General features: G+C 46.0%; 1 protein-coding gene across 1 annotated transcript in view; it reads left to right on the plus strand.

Moving 5' to 3' along the window:
- Positions 1-8,684: 8,684 nt before the first annotated feature.
- RNF141 (ring finger protein 141) overlaps positions 8,685-20,247 on the plus strand; it is a 42,081-nt gene continuing 30,518 nt past the window's right edge. Inside the window, exons 1-2 of the mRNA XM_073604086.1 lie at positions 8,685-8,842; positions 13,632-13,826. Coding sequence (XP_073460187.1) covers positions 13,690-13,826 — 137 coding nt within the window. The 5' untranslated portion in view covers positions 8,685-8,842; positions 13,632-13,689. The remainder of the gene's footprint in view (positions 8,843-13,631; positions 13,827-20,247) is intronic.

Consider the following 20,247-nt stretch of genomic DNA (forward strand, 5'->3'; position numbering starts at 1 on the left):
CAATGGGATTTGTCTTGCAAATGAAACAATCTCAGACGTCTCGTCACCTGCCTGCAGCTGTTCTCGAACCCCCTTAATCCAGACAGAGATCTGCTGCAGTCGGCCAGCTTGGCACGGGTTGCAATAATTCTTCATGCGAATCACTGTTTGTTCATTTTTACTTGCCTCATCGCTACAAAATTGGGTGTCTAAGAAATCTAAGAATCTTATTTATACAAATTAGCTTCTATTTTGACCACCTTGTTACTGCTGTAAGGAGAAAAAAAATGTCAGGTAGGCGGACGTATATTTCTGGAGCGCCGTCACTTTAGCTCCGGAAGGGTTCGTGACCAGGCCATTTTTTGCTATGCGGCCCTGCCCTACTTAAACTGGCAATTGCAGTCATGCAACACTGTACCCAAACGAAATGTATATCAATTTGTTTACACAAATAGAGATTTCTTTTGGTGGTATTTGATCACCACTGTTTTTTTTTTATTATATAAACAAAAACATTAAAAAAAAAAAAACAATATTTTTTACTTTCTGCTATAAAATATATGCAAAAAAAATCAAAAATCAAATCTCTTAATAAATTTTGGCCAAAATGTATTCTGCTATACTTTTTTTTTTTTTTACAGAAGAGTTTTTATTTATCTCCAAAAGGAGAGATAGTTTGCATAGAAATACAGTACAATTCTACAAAATATAATGTAACATTAAACAGTACATCATGTATTAAGTGCAACAAATTACAAAATATGTAACATAACACATAATACTCTTATACCAAATTGTAAAGAGATTCTACAACTTTAGAGGATGGTATTATTTTATTTACTTAGTGGTTTCAGATAATTTCTCATGTCTGGAAGGAATTATCTGCTATACAGCTTTGGTAAAAAAAATGAACAATAAGTGTGTATTGATTGGTTTGCGTAAAAGCTATAACATTTACAAACAATAAAATATATACTGGAATTTATTTTTTTTATAGTGGTAATGGTGATCAGCGACTTATAGCGGGATGGCGGGCAATCTAACATTAACTGACTCTTTGTGGGAACTAATTAACTGCCACTGACATCACCAGTGACATTATTACAGTTAGTGCTAAAATATGCACTGTCACTGTACTAATGACACTGTTTAATGTATCTAGTGCAATATTACAAGCTTCATTTTACAAGCTTCACCCCCTTAATGCCAGCACGTTTCTTCTTTTCCCAAAAAAAAGTGAGATCACCCTGGGTTGTTTGGGTGGGGGTGTTTTGTACTGCCCTGCCATTTGTATTTGCTATTTTTTATAATAGAAAGTTAGGGGAACAAAAAAAAATGTTTTTGGTCTTTTTTCTAGTCTTTTTTAAGCAAAAAAAAATCTCTAATATCACTTTGCCTCAAAAAGAAAGCTCTATCTGTCTCCAAAAGTTGTTATAAGATTAATTTGTGTACAGTGTTGCATAAAGGAATATTTGTCAGTCAAACTATCACAGCACTGAACAATGGCCTGGACAGGAAGCGTATATACAGGCTAGTACCGGAGTGGTTATAAGAGTTTTTTAGTGTAACACTGCAAAACTACAAGTCCCATGAGGCATTGCAAGGCTGACTGTTACAAGTATGACTCCCACAGGCTGAGGCATGATGGGACTTGTAGTTTCGCAACAGCTGGAGGGCTGCCAGTTTGAGACCCCCCTGATGTAGGGAGACACAACTGTTTTTCTTGCATGCCAGGGATGGCTCCATAGGATGCTGCAAGAGAAAGGATCCACCCTGAAACAGGAAGCCTGGGGCAATGACCATGACGCCAGCCTAAAACAGAACATATCACTTTACAGAGAGGAGGGCCCTTGAGATCCCGACCTTGAGAACCAAGGAACATTTGCTCCTCATTTCATCCAACAGTGGAAAAGCCAGTAATCAGATCTCCCTCTGAAAATACTAGTTGCCTGGCAGTCGTGCTCATCCTCGGATTTTTGGATTTTTTTTTTTTTTTTGAGTCGCTGAGCCAAGGCAAGCCTACAGAGAAGGAGAGGCAGAGTAAAGTCAGAGCCTCTGATATGCATGGCTTGTTTCCTGGTCGCTGAGAAAGCCGCTCAGGACAGCCAGGAAACCAAAGTGTTCAGTAATAGGAAATGTATTATGCCATCACAGCCTGGAATAAACGTCAGCAAACATGGGCGATGTGATATTTTGTAGGCGTTAAAAAAACAAGCGTACATTTAAATATTTGAAGCGCTGGCCCCCAATCTGAATCGCTAATGTATCCGACCATGGGGCCTTTGATAACTTTGATAGTTAACTTTTATTTTTGCTTTTTTTTTTTTTTTTTTTTTTTTTTACTTTATAGTAAAAATAGAATACAATTGTTTTTTAAATAAACGTTTTGTGCCTTTCCTGTTCAATTTTTTTTATATTTGTTTTGAAAAGATGCTTTATTGGTCAACATACAAATAGATGCACTGTGTAACTATCCATGCCCAGTGCCATCTTAAGAGCATTATAGGCCCCCGGGCAATACAGTGCACTGGGGCCCTGTCTACACAATCACGCATGATTGCCCATCAAATGCAGCTTTACTGTGCCCATGAATGCAGCCTCACTGTGCACTGTGCCCGTGAATGCAGCCTCACTGTGCCCATCAAATGCAGCCTCACTGTGCCCGTGAATGCAGCCTCACTGTGCCCGTGAATGCAGCCTCACTGTACCCACCATTGCAGCCTCATTGTGCCCGTGAATGCAGCCTCATTGTGCCCGTGAATGCAGCCTCACTGTGCCCTTGAATGAAGCCTCACTGTGCCCACCATTGCAGCTTCGCTGTGCCCACCATTGCACCCTCACTGTGCACCACCATTACAGCCTCACTGTGCCCGTGAATGCAGCTTCACTGTGCCCACCATTGCTGCCTCACTGTGCCCGTGAATGCAGCCTCACTGTGCCCACCATTACAGCTTCGCTGTGCCAACCATTGCACCCTCACTGTGCCCACCATTACAGCCTCACTGTGCCCATGAATGCAGTCTCACTGTGCCCACAATTGCACCCTCACTGTGCCCATGAAAGCAGCATCATGGTGCCAATTAATACAGACTCACCATCGCCTGGTAACACACACAGTGGGCATCTCCTCCTGTGTATCACGGAGCTGGCTGGGTCTGTGTCTGGCGGACGCGCTGTTACAAGGTCCCGCCCCCCTAGACCAGCTCGTGTGATAGGTGGAACACTGATACAATCTACTATTACACGAGCCGGTCTAGGGGGGCGGGACCTTGTTCCAGCGTGGCTGCCGGACACAGACCCAGCTAGCTCAGCGATACACAGGAGGAGAGAGGGAAAGAGCGGAGCGCTGCAGCCGCAACTCAAAGCGGCCCCAGGGCAGGCGGCCTACCGGTAAATTTCCTGGTAGGCCAGTCCGGCCCTGGCTGGGGTTGCTGGGCAGGTGGGGCCCCCCAGGCAAGTGGGGCCCCCGGGCAACTGCCCAGAGTGCCCATGCGAAAAGAAAAGTCTGTGCCCACTTCCTGTCTTTGATACATTGAGAGCCCAGCACCAGCCAAAACCCCCAGGGGTCTGTTTAAAAAAACATGAATTGCACAAATGTCACAGGCATTCGTCCAGGCGGCACAAACGTTTCCTTGTATGTTCTCTTATACTTTGCCTTCCTATGACCTTCAGCTCCATCTAGTGGCCAAAATGCAGCATATTTTTTTCTGAAATACCTCAATCAGAAAATATACCTCTGCTAGATGGAGATGACAATTATCAGAGAAATAATGAGTACAATCAAATGTTTTATAAATAGACCCCTTATGTCTGGGCAAAATAAAAAAACATATTCCGTACACCTGTGCAATACAGACACAGTTCCCCCGTATAAACAGAAAAGTCAATGCTACTACCCATACACCACATAGATAGCAGAGCTCGCAGGTGCTCGATCCACAGTCACTGGTTGAGTAGCGTAATGTAGAAAAAAATGATCCGCACTCTGGTTCTTGCTCTTAAAATGTCTTCATTTTATTGAATAGCCACAGTGAACAAACACAGATTAAGTCAGTTGACGTGTTTCAGCCTATAAGGCCTTAGTCAGGCCTTATGACTAAGGCCTTATAGGCTGAAATGCGTCAACTGACTTAATCTGCCCCTTGTAATATAAATAGACCCCTTATGTCTGGGCACAATAAAAAAAATATATTCAGTACACCTGTGCAATACAGGCACAGTTCTCCTGTATAAACAGAAAAGTCAGTGCTACTACCCATACACCACATGGATAGCAGAGCTCCCAGGTGCTCGATCCACAGTCGCTGGCTGAGTAGAGTAATGTAGAAAAAAATGATCCGCACTCCGGTTGTTGCTTTTAAAATTTCTTCATTTTATTGACTAGCCACAGTGAACAAACACAGATTAAGTCAGTTGACGTGTTTCAGCCTATAAGGCCTTAGTCATGCCTTATGACTAAGGCCTTATAGGCTGAAACGTGTCAACTGACTTAATCTATGTTTGTTCACTGTGGCTATTCAACAAAATTAAGAAATTTTAAGAGCAACAACCGGAGTGCGGATCATTTTTTTTCTACAGTTCTCCCTTGTTTTGTCTTTATAAAAATATTGCATGCATAAAAAAAGTACCTGTTGATCCTGCCAAAAATTCGGTGAGCTCCTAACTTCCTTTTTGAGATGACAACGCGTCTCTGCTGGACTGAAATGTCAAGCAGTGTTGTCATTGCTGCCCAGTTTCCCCCCTGCAGAACACCCACCACCTCCTATCTCCATAACATAAAAGGGAGGGGTTATATAGTACCGCTGTGGTGAACTGGGCAGGCCTGACAACACTTCTTGGGATTTCGGTGTAGCAGAGGAAGTGTTGTCAGCTCTCCCATACATACACTTTAGTTACACCACTGATAAAGGGTCCAGGTATGACTTTATTCCAGTAGAAGTCAGGGGGGCAATTAAAAGAGAAACCAAAGCATTTTCAAGGGTCCAAAACCTCCGCCTTTATCAGGCCTAGAAGTTTTTATTGCTGCCCCTATTGGAGAGATTTCCCCAAACTACCTGTTAGTAGAGGAAAGAATGAAAAACAGGACACAGAAAAACACATTTTTAGTAGAACTAGTTAGGCTTCCATTTTTTTTATGTCCCAGGGACAGGAAGTGAGCAGTAATCTCACCAATGAGGGGCACCGACAGAAGGAAAGTTTTGACAGATCTTGGCTTTTAATCACTCGAGAAGGAAAGGAAAGGGAGAGGAAGAAGGAAAAGGAGAAGGAAAGAAAAGAGGGCAGAGAAAGTAGAGAGGGAAGGGAAAGGAAAGGAGAATGGGAAGGGGAAGGAAAGGGGAAAGAAAAAAGGAAAGGAGAAAGGAAAAGAAAATGGAGAGGGAAAGGAAAGTGAAAAGGAGAAGGAAAGCAAAGAAAAGAGGGAAGGGAAAGTAAATGAGAAATGGACGGGAAAGGAAAGGAATGGTGATGGGAAAGGAAAGAGGGGAAAAGAAGGGGAAAGTAAAGGAGAAAGGGAAGGGAAACTAAGGGAAGGAAATAGAAAGGAAAGAAAAGGAGAAAGGAAAGGGCAAAGGGAAGGGAAAGGGGAAAGGAAGGGGAAGGAAAGGGGAAAGGAGAAAGGAAAAGGAAAAAAAAGGAAAGGAAAAAGGAGAGGGAAAGGAAAGTGAAAAGGAGAAGGAAAGCAAAGGAAAGAGGGAAGGAAAAGAAATGAAAATAGGAAAGGAAGGGGGAAGGGGGAAGGGGAAAGGAAAGGGAAAGGGAAGGGAAAGGAAATGAGAAAGGGAAGGGAAAGGAAACGAAGGGAACAGAAAGGAAAGGAAATAGGAAAGGGCAAAGGCAAAAGGAAAGTAGAAAAGAAAGAAGAAAAGGGAAAGGAGAAAGGGAAGGGATAAGGGGAAAGGAAAGGAGAAAGTGAAGAGAATGGAAAGGGGAAAGGAAAGAAAAGAGGGAAAGGAAAGGGGAAAGGAAAAAGGAAAGGGGAATAGGAAAGAAAAGGGGGAAAGGGGGGAAGGAAAGTCAGGGGGGCAATTGAAGGAGAATCCAAAGCATTTTGGGGGTTAAAAACCACCCCCTTTATCAAGCCTAGGTGTTTTTATTGATGTCTGAACCCCTATTGGAGAGATTTCCCCACACTTCCTGTCAATAGAGGAAAGAATGAAAAACAGGACACAGAAAAACACATTTTCCTAGAACTGGGTAGGCTGCCATTTTTTGTATGTCCCAGTGGCAGGAAGTGAGAGATAATCTCACCAATGGGGGGCACAGACAGAAGAAAGGGAATAGGAAAAGAAAAGGAATGCATCCCCTTAATAAAGCCTTTCAGCTTCTATTCCTGCTGTTGTGTTTCTCAGCCAAAGTCTGTATCATCCTCAGAGCTGAGCACTACTACTCTCATCGTGACACACGGAGACGGCACAGAAAAGAAGCTGCAATGTCCTCACGCTTCTTACAGCCGCCTATATGTCTGTAGCTACCATTGCTGGCCGAGGCAGAGGTATACAGGGGTGACCGGAGGAAATACTAGGAGCAGGCCACACCTGCAGAAAAAGAAGCGGGACATGTGGAAGGTCCTCGGGGGTGGGGCACTTGTCATTTTTCTTCCAGGACAGAGAACTCCAACCTCTGCTAAACTCTTCCTATCATTAGGGAATGTGCAGAGTGTTAGTGAGGAACAGACATCGTATAAAAGAAGAAATGGTGGGGAGCCTCATCATAATATGATAGATAGATAAGATAAATAGGGCAGCACAGTGGTGTAGTGGGTGGCACAGTGGTGTAGTGGGTAGCACTCTCGCCTAGCAGTAAGAAGGGTCGCTGGTTCGAATCCCAACCATGACACTACCTGCCTGGAGTTTGCATGTTCTCCCTGTGCCTGTGTGGGTTTCCTCCGGGTACTCCGGTTTCCTCCCACACTCCAAAGACATGCTGGTAGGTTAATTGGATCCTGTCTAAAATTGTCCCTAGTATATGAATGTGAGTTAGGGGACCTTAGATTGTGAGCTCCTTGAGGGTAGGGACTGATGTGAATGTACAATGTATATGTAAAGCGCCGCATAAATTGACGGCGCTATATATATGTACCTGAAATAAATTAAATAAATAAATAGATAGATAAGATCAATAGACAGATAGATAAGATAAGATAAATAGATAGATAAAATAAATAGATAAGATAGACAGATAAGACAAATAGATAGGATAAGATAAATAGATAAATAAGATAAATAGATAGATTAGATAAGATATGATAGATAAAAAGAAAAGAATGTCTCTGTGATATAGTAAGTTACACACCCAGCACTCTGTACTTCTCGTGCTCCGGTGACAGATGGGGTTATGGTGATCCTGTAGTCAGCGGGGACACGGACACGTCGGGGGTCACAGATGTTTGCTGACCTCACAGATTACATACAGAGGACTATGACTATGTACACAGCACTGACACCACAACCCATCCATAGCACCAGCATTTCTCTATACTGAGTATTTAAAGGAGCCTTCCACATTCACCAAGAGTGGGGGAGAAGTTGGTCTTGATCTGCTTTATGACATCATTATTCAAAGCTGCCATAGACTCAACACACAGACTTCCTATTCTACAGTGCAAAGGAAAAGTTCTCGGTAACATTCACCGTGGCTTTAATACAGCTGCCACCCCCCAATAATGTAAGGACAAAGAATAAGCCAATAGAATAATAGGGGGACACATGATGAGCCAATAGAATAATAGTGCTACACAGTGTGGTTAGCCGATAGGATAATAAGGGGACACAGAGTGAGACAATAGGTTAATAGTGTGACACATGATGAACCAATAGGATTATAAGGGGGGGTCACAGAGTGAGCCGATAGGATAATGGGACAAAAAATGCCCCAATAAAATAAAAGGGAGACACGTGATGAGCCAATAGGATAATAGGAGAGAAAGAGTAATGCTACCCATACACTATACGAAAAATCTGCCGAAATTCAGTCATTTGGCCAGTTCGTTCGTTTTTCGGCCAGTTTATGGGCACAAAATGGAAAATCATGGGGGCGTTTTTGAGGCGAAAAAACGAAGGACAGGTTTGAAAATTTTCTGCAGAACGAACGATAAATTGAAAGGTTAATGTGCTTCCCGTCCGAACTGTCTGCACTGGGTGTATGTAAAAAGAAACAAACATAAAATGAATTCAATTATGTCCACTGAGCGATTTATCGGTCATTACATGATGGCACTATCGTTTGCTCTCACGGCCGAATGTTCGTTTTTCGAAAATGGGTTCGGCCGATTTTTTTGTATAGTGTATGGCCAGCATAAGCCAATAGGATAATAGGAGAGAAAGCGTGAGCCAATAGGATAACAGGGGGACGCAGACCGAGCCAATGGGATAATAAGGAGAGAAAGAGTAAGCCAATAGGATAATAGTTGAACACAGAGTGAGTGAATAGGATAATAGTGTGACATGTGATGAGCAAATAGGATACTATGGGGGCACAGAGGCAAACAGATGATAGTGGTACACAGAGTGAGTAAATAGGATAACAGGGTACTATGAGTGAGCCAACAGAATAAAAGGGGGACACGCTCTTAGCCAATAGGGTAATGGGGGAACAGACTGAACCAATGGGATATCTGTGGGAGCTCGGTGCTGCCCCCAGCGGCGGCAATTGGCAAAAAAATAATCACATGAAAACCAGTAATGGGCAGTGGGGGCGAGAACTGCCCACATCAAACATGGCGGCCGAGTTGTTTACGTTCCGGGCAGGCGCCGCGCTGGGCGATGACGTTGCTCGTACAGTGACAGCGGAGAGTGTCCAACACTGCGGGATCTGTGTGTGTCTATGGAGACCCCTCTGAGTGTCATCACACGGCCTGCCAGAGGTAAGTACACAGAGAGGGGATGTACACACCTACCGGGGACTCCACACATAGAGACAGACGTAGTTAACTTCTACACACACACAGGTGTACATAGGGGGGGGGCAGAGGTAGGTACACAGGAGGCTGCAGAGGTAGGTATACAGGTGGAGGAGGGGGCAGAGGTAGGTATACAGGTGGAGGAGGGGGCAGAGGTAGGTATACAGGTGGAGGAGGGGGCAGAGGTAGGTATACAGGTGGAGGAGGGGGCAGAGGTAGGTATACAGGTGGAGGAGGGGGGTAGAGGTAGGTATACAGGTGGAGGAGGGGGGTAGAGGTAGGTGCACAGGTGGAGGAGGGGGGTAGAGGTAGGTGCACAGGTGGAGGAGGGGGTAGAGGTAGGTACACAGGTGGAGGAGGGGGGTAGAGGTAGGTATACAGGTGGAGGAGGGGGGTAGAGGTAGGTATACAGGTGGAGGAGGGGGTAGAGGTAGGTATACAGGTGGAGGAGGGGGGTAGAGGTAGGTATACAGGTGGAGGAGGGAGGTGAAGAAGGGGGGTAGAGGTAGGTATACAGGTGGAGGAGGGGGGTAGAGGTAGGTATACAGGTGGAGGAGGGGGTAGAGGTAGGTATACAGGTGGAGGAGGGGGTAGAGGTAGGTATACAGGTGGAGGAGGGAGGTGAAGAAGGGGGGTAGAGGTAGGTATACAGGTGGAGGAGGGGGGTAGAGGTAGGTATACAGGTGGAGGAGGGGGGTAGAGGTAGGTATACAGGTGGAGGAGGGGGGTAGAGGTAGGTATACAGGTGGAGGAGGGGGTAGAGGTAGGTATACAGGTGGAGGAGGGAGGTGAAGAAGGGGGGTAGAGGTAGGTATACAGGTGGAGGAGGGGATAGAGGTAGGTATACAGGTGGAGGAGGGAGGTGAAGAAGGGGGGTAGAGGTAGGTATACAGGTGGAGGAGGGGGGTAGAGGTAGGTATACAGGTGGAGGAGGGGGTAGAGGTAGGTATACAGGTGGAGGAGGGAGGTGAAGAAGGGGGGTAGAGGTAGGTATACAGGTGGAGGATGGAGGTAGAGGTAGGTATACAGGTGGAGGAGGGGGGTAGAGGTAGGTATACAGGTGGTGGAGGGGGGTAGAGGTAGGTATACAGGTGGAGGAGGGGGGGTAGAGGTAGGTATACAGGTGGTGGAGGAGGGGGTAGAGGTAGGTATACAGGTGGGGCAGAGGTAGGTACACATTTGGTGGGGGAGGGGGTAGAGGGAACATGTTTCGCCCCGCTCAATGGGAATTGGTCATAGTGGGTGATCGGGGTGAAACATGTTGGTTGGGGGTTGGTAAGCACCGCCTTTTTCTTTTATTTAATTTTTACACTTTTTTTTTTATTCTTATTTTTTTCACATGGCTTTAGTTTTGCTATATAAAGGACCAGAAGACCCCCCTGTGGTGGACTTTTGTCGGGTTGGGCAGTTATCAGACCTCTGATGTCTCTTCTGCCTTCCAATGTTTATAAACAGCTCTGCAGAGACAGAAATCCACCAATCCCTGTCCAGGAAATGGAAGGAAGTGTCTCTGCAGTCACATTGTATCCATTTGTTCTACTTGAGTGCTGACAGATTGTATGGAATTATATCAGGACTGTCATTATTATTATATCAGGACTGTCATTATTATTATAGAAGGACGGTCATTATTATAGGAAGACTGATCATTAAAAGTTATCGGTTTAGCGCTCTCTAGTGATCTCCCAACAACAAGGTCACCTCCCCGATCCCTATTATTACACCGTGTACAGCGAGGGGGAGGAGTCTCATCCTCTCTGCCGGTGTCCCCATCAGGGAAATCCCATCACCAGGACACAGAGCTGAGCTAAATCTGCTCAGATAACATTTGGGCCAGAGTTGGGCTTTAAAAATAATAATAAAAAAAATATATTCCCTTTTAAATAATTCACCTTAACCTCTTCAACACCGGGCACTGTGACCCCCTTCTTGCCCAGGCCAATTTCCAGCTTTCAGCGCTGTCACACTTTGAATGACAATGGTGCGGTCATACAACACTGTAACCATGTGACATTTTTATCATTTTTTTTTCTCACAAATAGAGCTTTCTTTTAGTGGTATTTAATCACTACTGTTTTTTTTTTTTTTTTTTTTTTTTTTTATAATTGAAAAAAGACCAAAATACGTTTTTACTTCCTTTCTGTAAAATTCTGCAAATCCTATAATTTTTCTTCATGAATTTAGGCCAAAATGTATTCTGCTCCATTTCTTTGCTAAAAATAACCCAAATCAGTGTTTATTATTTAGTCTGTAGGAATGTTATGGAGTCCACAAACTGTGGGATATATATATATATCTGAAAATCCATCAATCCCGATGTATCGACAACCGATCTTATTTCTTGAGGCCCCAAAAATGCCAGGACAGTACAAATACCCCCCCCCCCAATTACTTTTTTTTTTTTTTGGAAAGTAGACAGTCTGAGGTATTTAGTAAGAGGCACGTCGTTTTTTTTTTTTGTTTGTTTGTTTTTTGAAATTGTAGTTTTTTTTGTCCTTTTTTTTTTTTTTTTGGCAAATGAAATAAATAAAATTTAATAAAAAAAAATTCACAATTTAATTTTTTTACATATTGTCACCAGTGCAGTACAGCATCATATAACTGGTGTGGTGGTGATCAGAGACATTGACTGGTGACAGTACGGAAAAAAAATTTTTTCAATTTGGTTCAAGGTTTTTTTTTTTTTTATTACATTTTTTTTAAATTTATTTATTTTCAATTTTTTTTTTTTAACACGCTGTGACCAGAGCAATATAATGTTACCACAGTAACACTGCACTACTCTGGGGAAGAGATCAGGAATTTTTTTTTTACACATTGTAAAATTTCATTGCTATAAGCAATCATTTTACTGAATGAATCGATTAATTTACTTGGTTTTGTTGTGATTGGCTGTAATTGGCCCTGTCTGCATCACGTGATCACTGTGACCTATCACAGCTAGCAACACAATTCTACACAATGGAAATGGATGGCATGGATGGAAGCCATCCATTATTTACAACTGTCATGTGATCTGCTGTGATTGGTCACAGCGATCACATGGTAACGGCAGCGGGCCGGTACACTGATAAGTCATTGGCTGGTGACAGATCGCGCCTGCAGTGCGGCCCGTTCGTCATACAGCCATCATACTGCTATAGGCTGGGCAGGAACGGGTTAAATACACAGATATCATACATATACAGGGACTGTTTTACCTGACAAAGGATTTACATTTTTTTGTCCATCCAGTCCTGAGATTTACACAGCTCTGCCTCATAACACAGTCCTGTCTGGAGGAAGAAAAAATAGTAATCTGCTGCAGTTCAGTAACGCTTACAGGTCATGCCCCTCCCCCCCAGCGTGTGATTGGACAGAGAATAAAGAAGAAGCAGCAGCAGGCTGACAATGTTAATTTCTCTGTCACTCTGTTCTCTCATCCTATCAGCACGTTTCTTCTTAGCACATGGGTACTGACTGCACTTTCCTGGTTGGCGGGCATCCAGTGTTATCTAGTCCTTTCCTCCCCAGCCTGACTGTTCCTGTCTGGCCCACCCCTTTCATTCATACAGTTTTAATTCTTTAAATCATTTAAATCAGTGGTTTCCAAACTGTGGCCCTTGGCTTGCCTTTATCTGGCCCTTGGAGAACTGTTTCTTTCACTGATATGAGGTACTATTCCTCCACTGACACCAACAATGGGGCACTATTCCTCCACTGACACCAACAATGGGGCACTATTCCTCCACTGACACCAACAATGGGGTACTATTCCTCCACTGACACCAACAATGGGGCACTATTCCTCCACTGACACCAACAATGGGGCACTATTCCTCCACTGACACCAACAATGGGGTACTATTCCTCCACTGACACCAACAATGGGGCACTATTCCTCCACTGACACCAACAATGGGGCACTATTCCTCCACTGACACCAACAATGGGGTACTATTCCTCCACTGACACCAACAATGGGGTACTATTCCTCCACTGACACCAACAATGGGGTACTATTCCTCCACTGACACCAACAATGGGGTACTATTCCTCCACTGACACCAACAATGGGGCACTATTCCTCCACTGACACCAACAATGGGGCACTATTCCTCCACTGACACCAACAATGGGGTACTATTCCTCCACTGACACCAACAATGGGGTACTATTCCTCCACTGACACCAACAATGGGGTACTATTCCTCCACTGACACCAACAATGGGGTACTATTCCTCCACTGACACCAACAATGGGGCACTATCCCCCCCCCCCCCCCATTGCCCCCAATGATGTAATTTTTTTTTTTACTTCCACTAACCGCCAAGCCTATGGCATTGTTTTCTGCCACCAATGGGAATTTTCTACCCCCCACTGGTAACAATCCGGCCCCCCTAAACTTTGAAGGGCAGTAAAGTGGCCCTTTGTTTCAGAAGTTTGGAGACCCTGATTTAAATCATGGAGGTTCAGCATGTGGGCGTTACCCAGGGCAGCTTGGTTAGGAACGCCCACTTCTCCAGACTGACATGTAGTGTACAGCACCCTGCTGGCCCCTCCCACCAGCCATGATCTGCCTGAATTGCATAGAGAATCGCAGAAATCCATTGATGACATCACTGTGTCTAAAATAAGATTTGTCATGAAAACCGGTTTCATTTAATAATTTCACTAGTTGATTGAGGGGGCGGGGGGGGGGGGGGGGGGCACCAGGGAAGTCCAAAATATAAGCAGATTAAACTTCCTTTTCAATGTTTTGTTCTTTTCCAGGACCCCTCGTAAACGAGACCTGAATTGTGCGGAAAAGTATTTCAGCCTCGCCCCAGCGATGGGCCACCAGCTGTCCAGCCAGGGGGCGATCAACAAACTTCCCGAGAAGGTTGCCAAGCATGTGACCCTGGTGCGTGAGAGCGGCTTCCTGACGTACGAGGAGTTCCTGGGGCGAGTCGCTGAGCTCAACGATGTGTAAGAGAGCGCCATATATCCGTCATCGCCTGTGCTACATACATGAATCTGACACGGGGGCAACAGCCCCCCCCCCCTCCACCACTAGGAAAGCTTCCTACCTAGAATCGCTGTGTCAGCCGTTCCGTCATTTCATCACTTTTCCAGATCAGTCGGCCATCCTCTATAGCAGGGATAGGCAATTAGCGGACCTCCAGCTGTTGCAAAACTACAAATCCCATCATGCCTCTGCCTCTGGGTGTCATGCTTGTGGCTGTCAGAGTCTTGCTATGCCTCATGGGACTTGTAGTTCTGCAACAGCTGGAGGTCCGCTAATTGCATATCCCTGCTCTATAGCTTCCTGAGAAGTTCCAATGTCTGCCTAGCAACCATGGCAACAGTATACATGCTCGTGAACAATAATTATCCTCATTTTCATCCTATTTTTGACCACGTGACATATCACACCCCCTTTCCTGTCCAGACTATTTTCTGGTGCTGTAATACTTTGGCTGACAATTACTCTGTCATGCAACAAATTATTTTTATACAATTTGCTTGAGACATATGTATTTTTCTTTATCGTACATCACGGGACACAGAGCACCATAATAATGACTATGTGGGTTATACGCTTACTTTTAGGTGATTGTACACTGGCAACCAATAGTAAGACAGTTCCTCCCATATAACCCCTCCTACACAGGAAGTGCCTCAGTTTTTTCGCCAGTGTCTTGAAGGTGATGGTCATGGCTGTTGAAGCTCTTCAGTTTCTTCAAAGAAATGTCCCACTGAAGACGTTCTAATCGGATCCATTCGGATGGCTCACTAAGCTAAAGTGGATGGTACCCGAACCTCGGTTCAAGAACGAGGTGTTGCTTGTAATGTGTCCTTTAGGCTATGTTTCCACTAGTGCGACTTTTCATGCGACTTGGGACTGAAAAGTCGCATGACAAATTGTATCCCATGATTTCCAATGAGTACCGTTCATATCTGTGCGACTTCAAGTCGCAGCGACTTCAAAGTAGTCCCTGCACTACTTTGGTCCCACTTTGATGCGACTTGAGGTCCATAGATACAGGCATTGCTTCAAATCGCGGTAAAAAATCGCGGCAAAATCGCGCGACTTTGGGGACGCAATAGTGGAAACATAGCCTTATAGGCGCTGGACCCTTGGTAAAATTGGTATTCCTGGTCAATCTTGCCCAAGGAAACCATAAAGGGTTCTTTACAGGTCCAGGGGTGTGGACCCCAATATGGGGGACCCGGTCCCCGAAGGTCCTTAGAGGCGCTACCCGCCATCATGGGGGAAGATTGGGCCTGGCAAGAAAGGCCCTGCTGCTTCCTGCTGCTTGGGACGGTGAGTACTCCCTTTGGGGAGTACATCCTTATGTGGATTCCCCTTTTTCAGACTGCTAGTGTAAGCCTTGAGCCTGTGCCAGGATTACAGAGGCCAGTTTGGCACGCATTTTTAAAATTCTTGAGTGCGCATGCGCGTGCACACTGCGTGCGCGTCACCGGCGTGCGAGTGCGCCGCCGCTATCCGCGCCACAGGTGCGCCACGAGCGTCAGGACGGCGCATGCGGTAGGCGGGTCGCCGATCGCTGATGCACGCGCTCGCTCTCATGCTAGTACTTATAAGCATGGAGCTCCTGGCGTGCGCATGGAGGTAGCAGAGCGAATGGTGGGCACGTGAGACTGGCGGTCTTGGACACAGCGGTGACAGGTTTAAATCTAGTTGTAGTTTGTGGGGAGTACTCCTGTTTAGTTTCCTCCTGTGTAAGCAATGTCTTCCAAAAAACGAGGAACAGGGAACAAGGCAAGCACAGGGGTTAAAGTCCCTCCACAAAAGACAGGAGACCAACCCCATGGTGATGCAGCCTCAGTTTCTCCTGAAGGACCTGCGGCTTCTGACCTGGCTGAGCCATTGCACTTATCAGGCATAGTAGCCACTACTAATGTACCTGCCTCAGCTTATGTTACAAAGGATGATTTGGCATCTGCCTTAGCGGGTCTTGAAAGCAAAATAGCTGGCATGATTGTCTCTGTAACACAGGGGGGAAGGAAGCGTAATAGATCTCCCTCCCCCGTACCTGGGCCAAGTAGTCACTAGAGCCCCAGGGCTCTTATAGCCAGATGGGTCCAGGTAACCTGGATCCAGAATGGGCAGAGGATCCAGAGGAGGTGGTCATGAAGGACCAGGAGGTAGGAGAGGCTGAAGATTCCTTGGCTGAGGACTCTGACTCTGGGGAGCCAATTTCAGCCTCCCATTGCCAGAAATTGTTTATCCAATCTCTAATGGAGATGGTACGAATTGGGTTTAAGTTTCCCCCGGTTCAGGAGTCTGCACTCTCTTGTTCCACTCTGGAATCTTTGCGACATAAACAAATTTCCCAAGCCTTTCCCTTGCATCTGTTACTGGAGCAGGTGATTTATGCGGACTGGGAGCATCCTGACAGGATATACTTACCTCCCAAAAAAGTTTTCTATTTTATACCCTATGGAGGAGAAGTTTAGGAAGAAATGGAGCACACCTTTGGTAGACTCTGCCATATCTTCTGTGCATAAAAACGTAACCTGTCCAGTGGATAATGCCCAGGTTTTCAAGGATCCGGCTGATAAAAAGCTAGAGTCCTTATTGAAGGCCTCCTTCTCGGTTGCCAGTGCAGCAGTTCAACCTGCTATTGCAGCCATTGGGATATGTCAATCCCTAAAGGATCGCTTTAAGAGGATAGTAAAGAACATACCTGGCCTGGAGGAATCTGCTGAGGAACTATCAGAGATCCCTCATGCCTTGTGTTTTGTGGTAGACGCTTCAAAAGACTCTATCCAACAGATGTCTCGTTTTGCGTTACTATCAGTTCATATGCGCCGAGTATTGTGGCTAAAGAACTGGTCTGCTGAGACGCATTGTAAAAGGCTACTTGCTGCTTTTCCATTTCATGGAGAGCGCCTGTTTGGCGAAGATCTGGATAAATATATCCAAAAGATCTCAGGAGGTAAGAGCGCTCTGCTTCCTATTAAAAAGAAGGGGAAGCAGCCCTCTTATAAAATTCCTAATCCTCCAGGTCCTGGTGCCTCTTCCCCTAAGCGGTATCGACGGCCTCAGCCGTCTGGGTTTAAAAGACCACAGGGTCAGAAAAAACCCTGGTCCCAAAAGCCACCCAAGCCCAACTCCAAGTCTACCTTGTAAAGGGGCGCCCCCGCTCTCATGGGTGGGGGGCAGGCTTCAGCTGTTTGGGGGAGGCCTGGGAAGAACTAGTTCAAGACAGATGGGTCATTTCCACTGTAAAATACGGTTACAGAATGGAGGTCCCCCCGAACCGGTTTCTGTACTCAAGGGTCCCGGCGGATCCAGAGAAGAGAAAAGGCCTATTTCTAGCTTTACACCATCTGCTGACACAGGGAGTAATTGTAAAGGTTCCGCATGAGGAAAGATTCAAGGGGTTTTACTCAAACCTATTCACCGTGCCGAAACCAAATGGGGAAGTAAGTCCCATTCTGGACCTCAAGGCTCTCAACTTCTTTGTAGACGTCCGATCTTTCCGCATGGAGTTGGTTCGTTCAGTAATAAGGTCCCTGAGAAAGGGAGACTATTTGGCATCCATAGATATCAAGGATGCGTACCTTCATGTGCCGATCTTCGGTCCACACCAAAGGATCTTACGCTTCGCTGTAGAGGGCAGTCATTTCCAGTTTGTGGCACTGCCTTTCGGTCTAGCCACGGCCCCCAGGGTCTTCACTAAGGTTCTGGCCCCAGTATTGGCTTCCCTAAGATCTCAAGGAGTCTCCATAATAGGATACCTGGACGATCTACTTCTAAGGGAATGCTCTCACCCTACACTAGTTCTAAACGTGTCAAGTACAGTGCGGGTCTTACAACGCCTAGGTTGGGTACTAAATTTGGACAAGTCAGCTCTTTGTCCGACCCAAACCTTGGTGTATCTGGGTCTGGTCTTGGACACCGCCCAAGAAAAAGTGTTTCTTCCGCCCTTAAAGGTCGCCTCCATAGTGGAACTTGTACATAAGGTGAGAAAAGAACCAACACCTTCTGTTCGGCTGTGCATGAGGTTATTGGGCAAGATGGTGTCATCTTTCAGCGCAGTACCATATGCACAGTTCCACTCCAGAGTGTTCCAGAAAAGTATCCTGAAAGCCTGGGACAAGTCTGCTTGAACCTTGGATCAACCAATGGTTCTATCTCCACAGGTTCTATGGAACCTCTCTTGGTGGTTAAGAACCAGCAACTTAAAAAGTGGGAAGTCTTTCCCACCAGTAGCCTGGAGAGTGGTGACCACAGACGCCAGTCTTCTCGGCTGGGGAGCAGTCCTAGAGGAAGCGTCTGTCCAGGGAATATGGTCCCAGACAGAAAAGACTCTACCCATCAATCTACTGGAGATTCGGGCAGCCCGTCTGGCCCTGCGATTCTGGATGTCCAGATTGCGGGGTTTTCCGGTGAGAGTTCAGTACGACAGTTCCACAGTAGTGGCGTATATCAACCACGAGGGAGGTACCAGGAGTCGGGCAGCCCAAAGGAAAGTAAATCATATACTAACCTGGGCAGAAAAACATGTGCCGTTTCTGTCGGCAGTGTTTATCCCGGGGGTGGACATTTGGCAGGCGGATTTCCTGAGTCGCCAGAAATTGTTACCAGGGGAATGGTCCCTGCATCCTGAGGTTTTTCTACATATCTGCCAATACTGGGGGACCCCAGATGTGGATCTGCTGGCATCCAGATTCAATGCCAAGCTGGACAGGTTTGTGTCCAGGACCAAGGATCCGCTTGCTGTCGGGATAGACGCATTAGTGGTCCCTTGGGATCAGTATTCTCTGATATATGCCTTCCCTCCGATCCAAATTCTGCCGCACTTACTACGCAGAATACGGGAGGAACAGAAGCCGGTGATCTTAGTGGCCCCACTGTGGCCCAGGAGATCATGGTACTCTGAGATTGTGAAGTTGGCAGTAGGAGATCCGTTGGTTCTTCCTTGCCGCCCAGACCTGTTGTCTCAAGGGCCCATATTCCATCCTTCTTTATGGTTGCTGAATTTGATAGCCTGGCTATTGAGATCAGACTATTGAAAGACCGTGGTATTATGGGTTCAGTCTTGTCCACTTTGATAAACGCTAGAAAGTCAGTTTCTAGAGCTATCTATTATAGAGTCTGGAAGTCATACATTTCTTGGTGTGAGAAAAGGAAATGGAACCCTCGTAGGTATACGATTTGAAGGGTGCTCGCCTTTCTCCAAACAGGAGTAGACTTGCAGCTCGCTTTAGGGACAATCAAGGGACAGATTTCGGCCTTATCGTTTTTTTTCCAAAGACCAATTGCATCCCATTCTTTGGTGCGAACCTTTGTCAAGGGAGTAACACACCTGAGGCCACCGCTTAAACCACCTTGGGACCTAAATTTGGTACTATCAGCCTTACAGAGTCAGCCCTTTGAACCTATTAGGCATGTCCCTTTTGTCCTATTGACCAGGAAATTAGTTTTCCTAGTGGCTATAACATCGGCTAGAAGGGTGTCAGAATTGGCCGCCCTTTCGTGCAAAGAACCTTTTATGGTTCTTCATCAGGACAGAGTGGTCATGCGCCCTCATCTGGATTTTCTACCGAAGGTAAGTAGTTTCCAAATTTCATTTGATATAGGATATCATTTTACCTTCCTTTTTTCCAAACCCTAAAACTAGGGAGGAAAGGTCGCTTCACTCACTGGATGTGGCAAGAGCGATAAAGGTTTACTTGGAAATGTCAGCTCCCTTTCAGAAAACTGACTGTCTTTTTGTCTTGCCTGAGGGTCTTAAAAGAGGACAGCCGGTGTCTTGCCGAGAAAGTTCCCCCGGCGGATAAGGACCCCCCATGTACTGCGTAGGCGCAGCACGAACTACTATGAGCCGCCGAAGATAGCCGAAGCTGAAAATCTTCAATCAGCTGTACACGGCGCCTGTGCCCTAGGTCCAGGTTCAAGCCCCACCATCCAAGTGGACCTAGAGGGAGAATAAAAAAGAGCCGAGCGAAGCGAGGCCGTGCCCGAAGCGTGGCGAGCGAAGCGAGCCCTCGAGGGGCCCTCTTACAGGCGCCGTGTACAGCTTATTTCCAACTATTCGGCTTCGGCTATTTCCGCCGGCTCCGAGGGGGGTCCTTATCCGCCGAGGGGAACTTTCTCAGCAGAACACCGGCAACAAGTTCATCTATATCCAGGTGGATTCGCCAGACTATTGTCCAGGCGTATGAAATAAAGCGCAGGGTTCCACCCCGAGATTTAAGAGCACACTCCACTAGAGGGGTTAGTGCATCATGGGCAGTACGCCAGCAGGTGTCTATGGCTTAGGTTTGCAAAGCAGCCGTTTGGTCTTCAGTTCATACGTTCACCAGGTTTTACCAGATGGATGTGAGATCTCAAAATGAGACTGTTTTTGGCCACAGCGTGTTGCAGGCTGCT

The sequence above is a fragment of the Aquarana catesbeiana genome, linkage group LG11, assembly GCF_042186555.1.
Source record: "Aquarana catesbeiana isolate 2022-GZ linkage group LG11, ASM4218655v1, whole genome shotgun sequence".
Classification (NCBI taxonomy): domain Eukaryota; kingdom Metazoa; phylum Chordata; class Amphibia; order Anura; family Ranidae; genus Aquarana; species Aquarana catesbeiana.